The sequence below is a fragment of the Lissotriton helveticus genome, chromosome 11 (genome assembly GCF_964261635.1).
Source record: "Lissotriton helveticus chromosome 11, aLisHel1.1, whole genome shotgun sequence".
NCBI lineage: Eukaryota > Metazoa > Chordata > Amphibia > Caudata > Salamandridae > Lissotriton > Lissotriton helveticus.
Window position 1 is genome coordinate 645,677,163 of NC_136072.1, and position 17,033 is coordinate 645,694,195.

At 48.4% G+C, this 17,033-nt stretch overlaps 1 protein-coding gene across 3 annotated transcripts in view; it reads left to right on the plus strand.

Moving 5' to 3' along the window:
- The window catches only part of LOC144791046 (disintegrin and metalloproteinase domain-containing protein 9-like), a 1,785,694-nt gene that overhangs the window by 527,107 nt on the left and 1,241,554 nt on the right, over window positions 1-17,033 (plus strand). For all 3 annotated transcript variants that reach the window (XR_013602283.1, XM_078665681.1, XM_078665682.1), the window contains exon 9: window positions 13,326-13,501. Coding sequence is in view for 2 of the 3 variants with exons in the window: in XM_078665681.1 (XP_078521807.1) it covers window positions 13,326-13,501 (176 nt within the window). In the remaining variant the exon portion in view is untranslated. The remainder of the gene's footprint in view (window positions 1-13,325; window positions 13,502-17,033) is intronic.

Sequence of the window (17,033 nt, forward strand, 5' to 3'; positions counted from 1 at the left end):
TCAACAGCAAGTGATGTTGATCCAAGCCAAATAATGATACCCTACCATTGCACAGAAATGCTGCACGGGACAAGAGAATCATGTGAATGACCGCACTCCACTGGTGCAACACAATAATTCACATATGCATCATCCCAACATTGTCATGTCTAATGCTAAACATACATGGCATCATGTGAATTAAAACAGAACTGCTACTCACTGTGAAGGCTGGCGTAGCAGTATTCACAACCTGCACTGAGGTAACGACATGACAGTGACATGACGTACTGCAACAAGGGGCAATGCATCCTTGCGAACAGAATCACAGGACAGTTGTCTTAACATGTGGAACATACACTGGGCCACACCTACACAACATGGTTTAGTGGTAAAGTAACTGGACTGGCCCACAAGGTGGAGGTGAGAAACCAGACACATTCTAATGCACACAGTGAGGCTGCAATCCCCCACAGAGTCCGTGGTTGTGACCTCTAACACAATGTCAAACCATGGTATATGCAATGTTGCAGTGTCAATGTCTACACACATTGATGCATTCACCCGAGTCTAAAACTACAACAGATGACTGTCAGATGGGGTGACTATCCTGTCATGGGAGTGGGCATACATGTAATAAGAAACATTATGTTGTTGCATGTATGCATGGTCTCACTACATGCGCATGAACATGTACCACACATTTGAAACCATACCAACGCTAAACAGCCTCATATGAGTCCTTACCCAAATTGACTTTTCCACATGTCCATGCATGCTCCGTTGATTCGGCTGACGTTGCAATCATAATGAGCAATAGCAGACTGACCACGATGACCCCAACGGACAACAGGCAGGGCGACCTGGGGACGAGAGGCACACAAGGGGTCAAGTTCCGTATAATGTCATTCTGACATTGTCCTGTTGAATAGCCTGATGTTGTAGTACACCTGTACATTCCAAGTACACACATAGCACGTATGTGTGTTGCATTACATCTCACCTGTGTGACACTGCACAACAAACATCCAAGTGACATTGCATACAGTCAGTTGCATACACATCATGCTACCCATGCAACTCTATAGTACATGTTTTAGCAAAAAGCACCTATGACTCACCATTATGAAAAGAAGTTGCGGATGAGGTGACTCCGGATATCGTCTTCATCCTCCTCGTCACTGACATCCTGGGCAAGGCCTTCATCCTCAACGGGTGGATGTTCCAGCTCATCAGGATCAAGGTAGAGTGGCACGGCCTTCTCCACTGCCACGTTGTGTAGCATGCAGCACACGGTGAAGATGTCACACACCTTGCGTGGGGTGTATTGGAGGGCTCCGCCTGTCTTGTCCAGGCACCCGAACCGGCTCTTCAGGAGTCCAAATGTTCGCTCGATCACCCGCCTGGTCTTCCCATGAGCATTGTTGTACCGCTGGTCTGCAGCTGTCCTGGGGTTGCGTAGCGGAGTCATTAGCCGCGGCATGTTTGGATATCCTGCGTCTCCTGCAAATTGACATCATGGAAATGAGTGTGTAATATGATGCAGTCCATGAAGTTTTGACATACTGACATACATAGCTGACAGAGTTTACCCACCAACAAGACATGCCCGGTGGTTGTGCAGCTGCAGCATCATCTGTGGTACCCTGCTACGCCTCATGATGAAAGCATCGTGGCATGATCCTGGAAAACGTGCAGAAACGTGTGAGATAATCATGTTGGCAAGACACACCACCAGGGCATTTATCGAGTGGTAGTGTTTCCTGTTGCGGTACGCTTGCTCCTGAGCCTGTGGTGGCACCAGAGTAACATGTGTACCATCAATTGCACCAATTACATGTGGCATGCGTCACAGGGCATAGAATTCCCCCTTGACATGTGTCAACTGTTCTGGAGTAGGGAATGTAATGAATTCATCAATGTGCAGCAACATAGCTGCCAATACATCGGTCAATACACGGCTAAACATTGTCTGAGACATCCCTCCCACATCAGCTATGGTAAATTGGAACGTACCTGTGGCAAATAAATGTAGGGCTGCCATCACCTTTACCTTGGGTGTCAGCGCAGTTGGATACCTGTGTCGTGGTTGCAGGTGATCTTCCAGCCTGTCCGTCAGGTCCTTGATCAACTGTCTGCCGAAGCGGTAACACCGTATGCAATTACGTTCCCTCATGGCTTCCAAGTCTGGCAACGGCCTTTCCAGAGGGGGTGCCCTGAAAAACAAATTTAGTAGAAAATGTGTACAACTGTCAGACTAAGACAATAACAATGTACATGGCACAAGCAACACTGCTTCAACAAATCTAGACAATTTTGAGTGTGCCGTGGGATACACACTGAGGAAACATGTGCCAGCTGCCAGCCACTCCTCCATGAAAAGTAAAAGACCAGTGGTCTGTGGAATGGATATGACATGCATACAAATGATCTGATGGGAAGGTCTGAGTGAGCATGACAATGTATCATGTCAGTGACACACGTCACGTGAATTGCATTAGGAGGTTGTCTGCAGATCCAGACAGCTGACAGCAATACACACACCCACATCACATGTGCCATCATTTGCACAGATCTGACATATTCCTATTGCGGTGTGATATTTCCCAAACTATTACATGGACATCATCAGACAGCATAAATGTTTGATTTGTGACAAATGGTCTGTGATGCCATCACACATATGAGCGGTTCATTTGCACAAGTGGCATGGTGTGCGTACATTAGAAACCCTGTCATCACGGCAAGGACCCAACATATATGCTCCTACAGTATGTATACTGAACAGTATGAACTAGTTACTTGCCTTTTGTAACAAAATATCTGTAAGGAACAGTAGTTAGTACCATATTCCTAACTTGGAATACATACCAGGCTTTGCAACAAATTGCCCCCGTGGATGCCATCGCTCTGCCCAGTGAGTCGGTGCTATCCAGCCCACACCGGATCAAATACCGTGTCGCAGATCTGCATTCTACAAGGGCTTGGCCAAGTATTGCCCGTACCTACAACGCGCACTCTGGCAGCAGTTCCACAACTGTGTCCCACAGAGAGTGTGTGTAGCCGACAAAGAGGCATGTGATGTTGGAAGACCTCAGTCCCAGACTCAGGGATTATGATACCATCTTTCCGTACTGCTCATACCTCTTGGATACCCTGTCCAGCGGAGCAAACGGGAATGCGGTCTGTGATTTGGAGGCCTGGATGCCCATGCTCTCTGGGGTGGGGTGGGAGGACAGGAAACATGGGTCGTCTGGGGAGGGGTGTGGGCGTCTGGCAACGTGCCTATCTACAGCCAAACCTGCAGCGGGCCTGGACATGGTGGCCAATATAGCATCAGTCAATTCCTCATGAAACGGTTGCAGAGGCTCAGCGGAGCTTGACTGCAGTTTAAGGACCTCAGTGAGGAGGTTGGTCCTCACGGCCACAACGGGGAGATGAAGGGGCAAGGCTTCGGCCGCCCACGTAAACACAACACTATACGTTGCCCGCTCATCCAAAGACACGTTTGGAGTAGAGACTTTACCAGTGTCTGGCGAGGTGTCCAGACCACTCGCATCCCCCAGTCCACCTGTCCTGTCGTCTTGGGACTGACACTCACGTGTCAGTGGGTCTTCAGAACCCTCCCAATACTCCTTATCACCCATTCCCTGATAATCAGGGTTGTCATAAGCTGTGCCCGGCTCGTTGAAGTTTAACTCCCCATGCAGCATTAAAAGCGGTGTTCTGCCGCGCAGTTCCCACGCCGGAGCCGTATAGTGTGTGTTATCGGGGACAGCACCACCCGAGGACTGCGCCAATGGTGACATCTGGGGGACTGTTGCCGGTGAGGTTGTGAGGTGAACCAGGGAGGACCAGGATCACCAATCGGATCCTGTCTGTCCCAGTGGGGCCGGGACGAAGGCGCCGCCAGCGTCAGAGCCAAAGCGAGTGACGGCGTCGGGGGCAAAGCACCAGACCCGCTAGTGCTCCCAGACGGGTCCGCTGGGCCCTAAGCCGCGGCGTAGGCCGTCGGTGGAGTGAGGGACATCATGGCCATGAGGGAGCGCACTTACTCCTCCTGCATCGCATGCTGGCCAGGGACCAGAGGTCGTGGTGCAGGCTATGACGGCTGCAAATCTGATGGAGCCGCGTGAGCGGTGTCACCCGAATCCCATGCAGCATTGCACGTGCATTGTGGTGAGTTTGAAGTGCGATGACGTCTCTTTGACTTCTTGTGGTTACCTGACGACTTTGCCCTGGAGGACTGATGTCAAATTCCGGGGCTCTGATGTCTCAACACCCACGCCCAGGCACTCGACCTACGTCCAGACCATGAGCTATTGCGGTGCAGGGCCAACTGCTGGAGTCCGAGCGGCTTTTGGGACCACTCACACCTAGCTTCATATGTCTGGTCCCGGCAGTCGTAGCAGCTCTTGTTGTCGTGCTTGTCGTCAAAACAGTGGAGACACCGACGGTGAGGGTCAGTCACCGACATGAGTCGGTCGCAATCCTCACAGGCTTGGAAACGGCCATCCCTATTGGCACCGTCCTGAGTCGGACAATCCAAGTTAAGTGGTCAGAAGTGATCGTACTATGATTTGAAAAAGAAAAATGAGTAAGGTTACACTTATACTGGAACAGCGCTGGTGGTGTGAAAAAGAGGACCTGACGTGAGCACGCAGAGGCGACGTATGAGTACTCAGACAACGTCATCACGGCGCACACAATGCCAACGACACACGCGGAGCCGCAGGAGATGCCTACCGACACACAAGTGTACTGCTAAGCGGAAATTGCCATATCCAGGATGACACTTGGGGATATTCTAAGGTGAGGAATATAATACTGACCTGTTTATGTCATATGCAAACAGCATGCACAATGTCGCACATGGCACACACATGACGTGGTCACACAGGGTCATGCTGTGCGTCAATTCGATCTCTGTGACAGTGGGCATGTTGCTGTCATCATGTGACAGTTCCCTGTACTGAATGGTGTGCCATTCCAGTGTTGATGTGCATCACGATATGTTGCAGACGTTACTCAGGTGCGAAGTGTTGAATGTATGTGATACACATGTGCAAAATGATTAATGACATGTCTCAACAGCTCTTCACACATCAACTGAGCCACAAGGTCACAGTCCCTGTGCTTCTTCAATGTCTGCCACACCTGGGGCATGCTGATGTAAGGATGCCATGCTGATGTATGCATCCACATCGTCAACATGAGTGTAGACTACATCCCTGCAATGTGATTTCCTGGAGTCACTCTCCCAATGGTGACATGAAGGAGGTCAGGAACGCAGCCTACACAAGCGTTCACTTGAGCATGTCTGACGCACTGTACCCCAATGGTACGTGCGTGTGTAGGCCTTGTTTCCCTATTGCATTTTAGCCATACGCAAGCACAGCGTACCCCAATGGTACGTGCGTGTGTACGCCTCGTTTCCCAATTGCAATGTAGCCATACGCGAGCACAGCATACCCCAATGGTACGTGCATGTGTACGCCTCGTTTTCCAATTGCAATGTAGCCATACGCGAGCACAGCGTACCCCAATGGTATGTGCGTGTGCACGCCTCGTTTCACTATTGCATTTTAGCCATATGCGAGCACAGCGTACCCCAATGGTACGTGCATGTGTAGGCCTCGTTTCCCTATTGCATTTTAGCCATACACGAGCACAGCGTACCCCATTGGTACGTGCGTGTGTACGCCTCGTTTCCCTATTGCATTTTAGCCATACGCGAGCACAGCATACCCCAATGGTACGTGCGTGTGTACGCCTCGTTACACCATTGAAGGGATTGCATTTGCAACAGCAATGGCACCTTACTTGTGTGGGTATTCAAATAAATACATAGGGAACATCTAGGTGAACAGTGGAATGATCAGAATGCAACCAGGTTGTCATGGATACAGAGAGTTTTGAGCCTCCTACAGGTGTTCTAGAAAATTCAGTTGGGCAAAAGGATACAATGTTGCAAAAGTTGTTGTTCAGCTCTGGCTCAGTTTTCAAACCATGCATATGTGTGTCATGGCCTTATGTGTGATGTGATTGGATGAAACATAGGATGCTAACTATGGTGGCCTATCACACACTACTCCTTGGACTCACAGACCCTCTGCAGCACAAATATAAGGCAGCATGTGGCTGTGGGAGGGCACTTGCCTGCACAACATTGGAGTGGTAACCACAGCTGCTGTCTCTGTATCCTCTGGACCCTGATTAGCTGAGCATGGAGAGGGCACCTGCATTCACTGATGGTGAGAACAAGGCCCTGCTGGATGCCCTCCTGCCTAACTACAGCAAGCTGTATGGGAGACCAGAGGATCAGGTGAGTGATGTGTGCAATACCTTGGAGTGTGCACCTGTTGTGTGTGTGACATTATAGCCACTGTGTATGTATAGTGGATAGATGCTATGTTGTTGGGAGTGAGTGCCAGGGTGTACAGTGTTGTTTCAAGAGAGTTCTTTGTTGTAGTGGGGTGTGTGACAGCATGTCACGTGCTGCAGTGCACCCACATGTAGCATATATTGCTCAGTGAGTGCCATGCTCAAAGAGTGGTTTGCACCCCTCATGTCATCTGTAGCCTTTAAATGGCATGTAATGCAGTTGTGTTTGCTCACAGGCCACATACTCCTGGACAATGATGCAAATGTGTGGAGCATCCGATGCCCTGTTGTCCTCAAGTATTTTGTGCTCATATGTGTGTCATTGAAACATGGACCAGGTGTACTGATGTTCTTTTACTTTACATTCGTGACAGGTATCTGCCTATGAGAAGGGTGAAATCTGGGTGGCCATCACCAGGGCTGTCAGGAGTGAGGGGGTCTCGCAGGAGGCTCAGAAACATCAAGAAGAGGTGACAGGACATCCGGTGCTGGACCCGCCGCATCGCCAGAGTACAGCTGAAGCTGGAAGCTCCACACCGGCATGGCGGCACCCGCCACCTCACCCCCCACATGCTCTGGGTCCTGGAAGTGGTGTTCCCTGACCTCCATAGGCAGTTGCAGCAGGGACAGCAGCTAGAAGGGGGTAGGTACATGTCTGTTTGTTGTCATGTGTGTCACATGCTACCTGCAGTGCTCCGAGGCATGGTAACACTCCCATAGTTGGAGTCGTGTGGTCAGACAGGCACTTAATGCATTGACATAAGAATGTCCCAGTTTCATCAGCTGCTTCTTTACATGCCTTGCCCTACTCCACATTTGACCAGGGCTTTGGCTAATGATTGTTTTTCACATGTACTCCTATGGTGCAACGTCTTAGTATGCATCTTCCTTTGCACATCATCATGTTGGAGGGGGGTCTGTGACACCTGTTGGTACCTTACATGTAGCACCACATGTGCACTGTGTCTGCCCTTCTTCATATTTTGGCACTGATCTTGAGTCTCAACATGTGTTTTCTGCACGAGTCAGCCTCAGTGGCCTTTCTCCATGGTACACTTTCTAATTGTCATGTGTTAGCTACAGGTGCACACTGTACAAGTGCACTAATTGTGGCTTGTGCATACTCACACTAGGCAGTGCGTGTGTGCATATTCTCTAAATATGTTGCATGTAGTTTGTAAATAATATTGATGGTCAGCCACACAATGTGGCTTTGGGTGTAGACAGCTGTGATGCCAGTGTGAGGTGTTGGGACACTTGGTTCAGGTCCCAGGATGGCATCACATGGCAGTTCAGGCAGGACTTTTCCCATGTGGCACAAGGTCAAAGCAAAACAAACATGACCAGGTCTGGCTTTGTGTGGCAGGGTGGGCAAATGAACTGTGATGCATCATCAGCTATCCTGTTGTCAGGCAGTGGGTCATCAACGTGTCTCTCATACAAGTTTTTGCCTTGCCTGTTGCTTGTATCCTACTATACATTGAGCGTTGCCGCTCTTACAATTGGCCAAAACTAGACTTAGCATTGTGCAGAGTTCTGTGGCATGTGACTCATGATGCATGCCATGTTTATAAATGTGCCCAAATGATTTTGAGCTGATTTGTCTGATGTGTTGAGGTGACTGATATGTTTTTCGTATTCTCCTTGCCAACAGCATCATCATCAGAATCTGGAGGAGACACAGGTGCGGACCAGGCAGAGGGACCCAGCGACAGTGCCACCTGCTTTGAGGAGTCAGAGGGAGGCAGTGGCACGGAGGGTGAGGAGAGTCTGCAGGCCGGACCCCATCTGACTGACACATCCTACCATGCGGACGGCTCAGAATCAGACTCTCAGGAGGAGGGGGAATATGCAGCAGTGGTCACTTCTTCATCTTTGGCTGGCCTCCCCTCCTCCAGTACCATCTCCACCCTCCCAGTTGTTAGTGTCCCTAGGGTCCGTGCTAGCCCCCGTGTCTCCTTTGTTCCCAGCACCGCAGCCCCTGCCCCTGTGTCTCCTGCTGCCCTCAGTGCTGAGTCTGTGGACCTACTCTGGCAGCTTGTAGTAGGTCAGACATCAATGTTGACTGTCCTCCATGGACATACACGATTCATTACACAGTTGGTGTCGTTAATGGAGGGCATGTCATCTGACATGTCTGATCTACGTCGGAGTGTGGCTGCCATAGAGTCAACACTGACGGCAGCTCTGTACACCCAGCAGCATTTGTCCCCCCCATCCTTCAGACCCATCCACCTCTGCCTCTCCCATACCTACCCAACATACACGCAGACTCCACAGGTCAGACACAACACCAGACACACCCCCCACACGGCAGAAGAAGCTCAAATCTCCATGCACACAATCTCAAGGGGATGTAGGCACACCCACAGGGAGAGGGGACACACCTCACACACGCATCCACAGACCCAGGAGAACAGACTCACAGCCCTCTACCTCCACCCCCAATGTGTCCCTGGGTTCAGGTGGTAGTTTTTCCGAACTGGCTGAAGTGTGCAGCCAAGTTTATCTTGCTACTTTCAGCGATGCACCGGCCAGTGTGGATGAATCCACAACACCTGCACCCACTCCACCTGTCCTTCCCTCTCCTGTCCATGCGGTGCCGGAGGATTCCACAGATGATGTCCCCAAAGTTACCACAGCGGATTGAACTCCATGTGCAGGCAAGTTTGGGTGTGAGCACATCCATGAAGGCACAAACTGTTATTCTGACTTGTTTGGACTGGCAATTGGCCTTTTATGAGCAAGGACTCTTATTTGCGTTTTCAATTTTGAACCAGCTGAATAAAGCTATTTATTGTAGTTTCTGAACTTTAGTTTGTCTGATAATGTCTGTGACTGCTGTGTGCCTGGGAGCTGGTGTGATGTTCAAATTTGGGTATGTTAACATGTGCCTATCTCCTGATGGTAATGAGGTTAACAATGGTATGTTTTTGATTTAACGGCTGGGCACTGCTGGGCACTGGTGGGGGTCTTAGCCACACACACACTCTGATGCTGGGCACTGGTGGGGGTCTTAGCCACACACACACTCTGATGCTGGGTACTGGTGGGCTCTGGTGGGGGTCTTAGCCACACACACACTCTGATGCTGGGCACTGGTGGGGGTCTTAGACACACACACACTCTGATGCTGGGTACTGGTGGGCACAGGTGGGGGTCTTAGCCACATACACACTCTGATGCTGGGCACTTGTGGGGGTCGTAGCCACACACACACTCTGATGCTGGGTACTGGTGGGCACTGGTGGGGGTCTTAGCCACACACACACTATGATGCTGGGCACTGGTGGGGGTCTTAGCCACACACACTCTGATGCTGGGCACTGGTGGGGGTCTTAGCCACACACACACTCTGATGCTGGGTACTGGTGGGCACTGGTGGGGGTCTTAGCCACACACACACTCTGATGCTGGGTACTGGTGGGCACTGGTGGGGGTCTTAGCCACACACACTCTGATGCTGGGCACTGGTGGGCACTGGTGGGGGTCTTAGCCACACACACACTCTGATGCTGGGCACTGGTGTGGGTCTTAGCCACACACACACTCTGATGCTGGGTACTGGTGGGCACTGTTAGGGGTCTTAGCCACACACACACTCTGATGCGGGACACTGGTGGGGGTCTTAGCCACACACACACTCTGATGCAGGGCACTGGTGTGGGTCTTAGCCACACACACACTCTGATGCTGGGTAGTGGTGGGCACTGGTGGGGGTCTTAGCCACACACACACACTCTGATGCTGGGTACTGGTGGGCACTGGTGGGGGTCTTAGCCACACACACACTATGATGCTGGGTACTGGTGGGCAATGGTGGGGGTCTTAGCCACACACACACTCTGATGCGGGGCACTGGTGGGGGTCTTAGCCACACACACACTCTGATGCTGGGTACTGGTGGGCACTGGTGGGGGTCTTAGCCACACACACACTCTGATGCTGGGTACTGGTGGGCACTGGTGGGGGTCTTAGCCACACACACTCTGATGCTGGGCACTGGTGGGCACTGGTGGGGGTCTTAGCCACACACACACTCTGATGCTGGGCACTGGTGTGGGTCTTAGCCACACACACACTCTGATGCTGGGTACTGGTGGGCACTGTTAGGGGTCTTAGCCACACACACACTCTGATGCGGGACACTGGTGGGGGTCTTAGCCACACACACACTCTGATGCAGGGCACTGGTGTGGGTCTTAGCCACACACACACTCTGATGCTGGGTAGTAGTGGGCACTGGTGGGGGTCTTAGCCACACACACACACTCTGATGCTGGGTACTGGTGGGCACTGGTGGGGGTCTTAGCCACACACACACTATGATGCTGGGTACTGGTGGGCAATGGTGGGGGTCTTAGCCACACACACACTCTGATGCGGGGCACTGGTGGGGGTCTTAGCCACACACACACTCTGATGCTGGGTACTGGTGGGCACTGGTGGGGGTCTTAGCCACACACACACTCTGATGCTGGGTACTGGTGGGCACTGGTGGGGGTCTTAGCCACACACACACTCTGATGCTGGGCACTGGTGGGTGTGTTTTCTACACACCTCTTACACTTACACTGACATGGCAGACGTATGTCCCACACGTCTCCGTATTACACTGTTGATGTGCGGTGACGTACCGTACCCCGAGGTCGATGACGTAGGTGCGGCACGTCTCCGTATTACACTGTTGATGTGCGGTGGTGTACCGTACCCCGAGGTCGATGACATAGGTGCGGCACGTCTCCGTATTACACTGTTGATGTGCGGTGACGTACCGTACCCCGAGGTCGATGACGTAGGTGCGGCACGTCTCCGTATTACACTGGTGATGTGCGGTGGCGTACCGTACCCCGAGGTCGATGACGTAGGTGCGGCACGTCTCCGTATTACACTGTTGATGTGCGGTGGCGTACCGTACCCTGAGGTCGATGATGTAGGTGCGGCACGTCTCCGTATTGCACTGTTGATGTGCGGTGGCGTACCGTACCCCGAGGTCGATGACGTAGGTGCGGCACGTCTCCGTATTGCACTGTTGATGTGCGGTGGCGTACCGTACCCCGAGGGCGATGACGTAGGTGCGGCACGTCTCTGTATTATACTGGTGATGTGCGGTGACGTACCGTACCCCGAGGTCAATGACGTAGGTCGTCACGTCTCCGTATTACACTGGTGATGTGCGGGAGGGTGTGGCGCAACGTACCCAGGCATTACAGTCGTGCAATGGAGATGTGCGCATGTGGCACCACGTACAGGTATGTTGGACTTCGTTGTACTCACCTTCTGCGCCGTCGTCGGTTTCTATGTACGAGGTGGTGGCCGTACAGGATTGGAATGACACGGACGATGGCGTTCATGTCCTGCTTGTCGCGTATCGGGGTGCGGTTCGTGCCGGAGTCTGGTTTTACGGTAGTTTTCAGCTCTCGTAGAAAAAGAGCCGTATGGAGTGTGTTCAACACGGAGCGTACTTCCTGGTTCGGAAGACGCGGTCTATTTACGTTCGGACATAGCGTGGAGCGTCAGCCGACTGCAATTCGTATGGACTTTCGATTTGTACGGCGTTTTTTACGAGGCGTACGGAGTGACGCTTTTGGTTGGGATCGTACTTGCTGATTCGTACGGGGACGCATACGGGTACGATTCGTACGGGGAAAAACGCTCCGAACGGCAATTCGGAGCGCTTTTTACCGGATCGGAATCGGCCCCTATGTAGGTTGTTTTTTTGGTAGCATCTCACCATCCTTACCTGTGAGTCTTCTACAAGAAGATTGTTCTATCGTTTGTCCTCGCGTATCTTCCAAAGGTGAACTCTAAGTCTCACAGAGAGCAGGAGATATTCTTACCATTTTAACTTCCTGAATAGGATTCTCACTCTGAATCCTTCCATTCCTTAGATATGGTATTTTAGAAGTTTTGCCGAATATAGGTCATCAGATTGACTTTTTGTTAACTTTAGTCCAGTGAGGCAAATTATCTTCTTCCATCCTGGCAAGATGGATCAGGGTGGTCATCTCTCAGGCCTATCAGCGTAACAGCAGAGACATTCCTAATTACATCGTGACCCGTTCCACTAGAGGATAGACTACCTTTTGGACAGAATGGGCTGGGGTTTTATGGCAGATGTTATAAAGCAGCCACTTGGGCTAATCCCTCCATATTTATCACTCGTTGTAGACTGAATATAGCACAAGAGTCTGAATTGTTGTTTGGTTCCTCAGTCATTAACAGCTCTGTGTCACTGTAATGGGAAAAGAAGATACTCCGATTGTTTTCAGTGTATTATTCAGTAATTTCCCACATGTAACTGTATAAAGAGAAAGTATTGAATGATATCAGCCTTTTCTCCAATAATATTTTTTTTGTTATTCTTACTTAATTGGCTGATGAAGGTTTTTTGCTTAGGCATACTTCATTTAAGTAAAGAATTGGACGAATAAAGTGAAGAGAAGGTAATGGTCAGACTACTTACTGTTAATCTTCATTACTCTGATTCTTCCTGACTCGTACCAGTACTTTGACTCTCTCTGACTCCTTACTTCCTCATTAGCTTTTAATGGCGTCTTGTTAAAAACAGGAAGTGAGGTTGTGAGAGGAAGGATTTCTGTGAATAGATCCTGCAGGAGTTGTTGAAAGAGAAAAAGGGATTTGTAATGGGAGACCAACTGTCAGTCAATAATACTGACACAGTACTTATTTAAGTAGGAAATGGGAGCAGAAATGAAGAATATGAGTAATGATGATTACTGGTAAATGATCAGAACGTTACACTTAAATACTAGTTTGCATGGCTAGCATTTGTATATATAAATTTAAATTGCCGGTTTCAATTTAACAAATGTAGCAGTCTAGCCAATTGTTTATTTATTTTCTTGAGCTGAATTTATATTTCCTGTAACTTTAAAATCATCTCATGTATTAGGTAGACCTATGTTTTACTATTTTCTCTCCTGTTTGTTTTTTTTTAGAAATTTGAGCAATTAAATATTCAGATCTTTTTAGTTTTATTGGATATCTGGGCAGAGTCAGATCCGGTATACTTGGGCAATGGAACAACTCGATCTGACAGATTTGCCCAAATTAACAAGTACATTTATCAACCCCATTTCAGACAGAGGCGCTATGATACGGCAGTTCTGTTTTCGTAAGAACACTTAACGTTATTTTGTTTTTGATTAACATATACTGATTTCCAATCAATGTTTAAATGATCTGATTTTGAATTTCATTAATGTGCATTTGTTTTTTGTTGTTTTTTTAAGCCCTCATTCGGCTTAGATATTAACAGTTATTCTATATTTCTCTGGGGCCCCCTTCTTGTTTGGCACCAACCAGAGAGCTCAGTTTTCTAAAGGTGCACTTTACACAGAACCTCTCCTTTCGTGGTTGGTTTGTTCCGGCCCTCTTTCAGAGCCACCCACGAGACAACCGGAGTGGTGAAGTATCTCGGTGTAGAGGCGTACTCATTGTACTGTGTTTACTTCATTTTCTAGCCAACTCATGCATGGTAACCAAAAGTTTTTCTTCTTGTTTGTTGATGCCCTTTCTAACTTGATTTAATATTTCATAGAATGAATCCAATCTCTAGTAGTCTGAGGGACATTCTTTATCCAATTTACAGATTTCCCTCGGGCAAGTACAATTAAATAAAACATAAATTTGTTTTTATTCATGGATAAAGATTCATAGTTTGAAAAAAACTCCAAGAAAACCAACATTGGGCTTACTTAAAGTTCTACCCAGAGTATTGCAGAGATGCTATTACTTACATCTGCCCAGAAATGTTATAATATTGGACACTGCAGGAACATAGGCACATCATCTACCTCTTCTTGGGAACATTTAGGGCATTTTGGAATGATACCCTTCTCGAATTTAGAGAGCCTTGGAGAAGTCCAAAAAACCCTATGGAGAAAAAAAAATGTGATTTCTCTTTAAATTTGCAGCCTGAACTGTGGAAAACAAGATATGACGTGATACTTGCCATAATTCTTCTAGATGGATCCCAGGCAAGTTCTTTCCCCACAGCTCCGTTGGTAGTTTGAAATCGCCCTCTGCAAGATCAATCAGGAGCCAATATAGATTTGCCACCTCTTTCTTTCTTACAACATTTCTCATTAACACAGACAATAGTTCATTTGAGGTGCCAACGGCTGCTCCAGTTGCTTGGTGCCAGCTTTTCAGTTGTAAGGATTTAAATCAGGATAGCTCATTGTCCGTGATATCCAACATACTTTCCCAAGAAAGTAGAGTGCCATCTTTGACTAGTTGTTTCCAGCACAATATTCCCGCTTTTCTCAAAGGCGCCGCCAGAGAATCCTTTGTCCATTCCGTGAAGCCGGGTGCATCCCAGATGGGTGCCAATCCACTATAATAGTTAATTTTTAGTGTCTTTCTGATTTTATGACATGCAAAATCTGAATGAATGATCCAACTCTGGATCCAAGACCACATTAAAGTCTCCAGCCAAGATTATGACATCCGGAAAGTTTAACAGCTCAGTAAGTAACCCTCTGAGAGAGCTGGAATCATCTATATTTGGACCATAAGATCCCACCACTGTAAATGTATGTGAATAGCATTTAGTATTAACTATAGCCCATCTCTCCATTTTATCTACTCTACTATCTTCTGCTATAATATATGGGCTCCTTTTGATCAGAGTTGCCACTCCTTTTATGGCTAACTGTTGAGTGGTACAAATAAGATCTTGGACCCAGCTTAGAGTTTGAAATAGGTTCCTTATTTCCATGTCCGTTAGATGCGTTTCCTGTAATATTAAAACTTATTCTGGAGCATCTTTCAGATATTGTAAGCTTTTTCCCTACTATACTTCACTCTTAACCCATTCACATTCCATAACAGGACCCTCAGCTGAACTCTTTGGTCACTTATTGATTGTGTCATATTTCTTTTACCAACACGAATCTAAGAATCATACTACGGCAAACCGGACATATTTTTTTAAAGAACATGGCAAGGGGGAGAACATGGCAGCCAGCGAGTAGCAGGTCGCGGAGGTTCCAGGAGTTGGGATTCTTTTTTAAATGTTCCTTGAAAGTTTTTCCTTTGTAATGCCATAACAACAGAAACATAAGCAGACGGAATACTCACGATTAGCGGGGATTTGCCTGAATGTTCATATTCTTCTACCATGGCGGCATCAGAGTCAGAGGAGTCGGTGACAGTGGGGAAATCTGTTCGGGGCTCCCAGGAGTTGTGCTGGTCTCGTGCGGTGCTCGAAAGAGGGCAGAGAGCAGTTGCGCAGATCCCCGTCTGTGGCGGCAGGAGCAGCACAAGTGCGATTGGCATCGGGAGAGGAGGTATTAAGGAATTAAAAATTACGGAGATTGTCCCAAAGGGCGGTCTAGCTGACATTGAAGCACGTAGGGAACAGTGGCTTCCGCAGGGGTGCAAAAAAAGTGAAATTGGAGCAAGAGAAAAGTCTGCGTTCAATTTCAGGGGGTGTGGGGAGAGAGAATACTAGGGGGAGAGTCAAAAAAGATATGCCTTAAGGAGTGCAGGCTCAGGACAATTTAAAAAGCCCCAAAACTTAATTCTCGAAGTTTCCAAAATGATCCTGACCCTGCCCAGAACCAGAATGTTTTAGGGGGGAAAAAACCTATACGTCCTCGGTTTTATCAGTCGGAGACTGAGGTGGAGGAGTGGGTTAGCCCTAAGAGGATACAACCAAGGAAGGTGAAGGTTCCCTCTCAGCCACAACACAAGGTCAAAATTACCCCTCATTAAGAAGCTTTTTCAAGGTTATGCCAACGACCCTAACTTTAAAGCCCGTGGATATTCCTACCCCAAACAGTGTCCTCTGGGCATAAAAAAATACTGAGGCTATTCTTAGCCCCAATAGATTCCGAGTGCTTGCAAACGAGCCCCAGCCATTGGAGGAAATTACTAGGGAAGTTCCGATGGCGGAAATTGAGAACAAGGGCTTAGCCGTGAGTCCCATGCCTTCCCAAGAGGAGGTAGGTTAGGAAGGGATGCACAAATAGTGGATAATGGCCAAAGCAAGGTATTGATTTCCGACCTGAAGGCTGGGCCATCGGATCAGGTAGCCTTTCAGTCAGTTTCAGACTCAATACAGCTGCTGACAACGGAAATCAGAAGCAGATTTGAGATCTTGGAAACTAATCAAGTTGAGATTAAGTCAAAGTGTGAGAAGATGGAAGAAAAAATGGATTCCTTGGCAGCTAGAACAGCAGCCTTAGACTCACGGTGATGGTGTTAACCACCCAGACGGAAGAAATTACGAAAGAGATAACCCAGTTAAAAGAAAAGGAGGTGGGTTTTCAAGAAAAGCTCGAATTCCTCGAAAATTCTCTAAGAAGAAACAACCTCTGGTTGTTAAAAATTCCTAGGGGGCTGAAGGAAATAACCTCAAGGAGTTTGAGGTCAAATTGATTAAAAAAGGAATGCTAATCGGCTTTACAGAGCAAGCTCTTATGGCTGCTATTCAGAGGGTACACAGAGACCCGTTCAGGTTAACCCCAAACAAAGCAAAACCAAGGAAGATTCTAATTCATTTCATGGCATATAAAATAAAGAAGAGATCTTGAGAAAGGCTGTTAAAATGAACTTATTAACTGTGGATGGAACCACTTTCAAAATACAATCAGATGTATCATCAATTACTGCAACTAAACAATGGGAGCTAGGGAAGC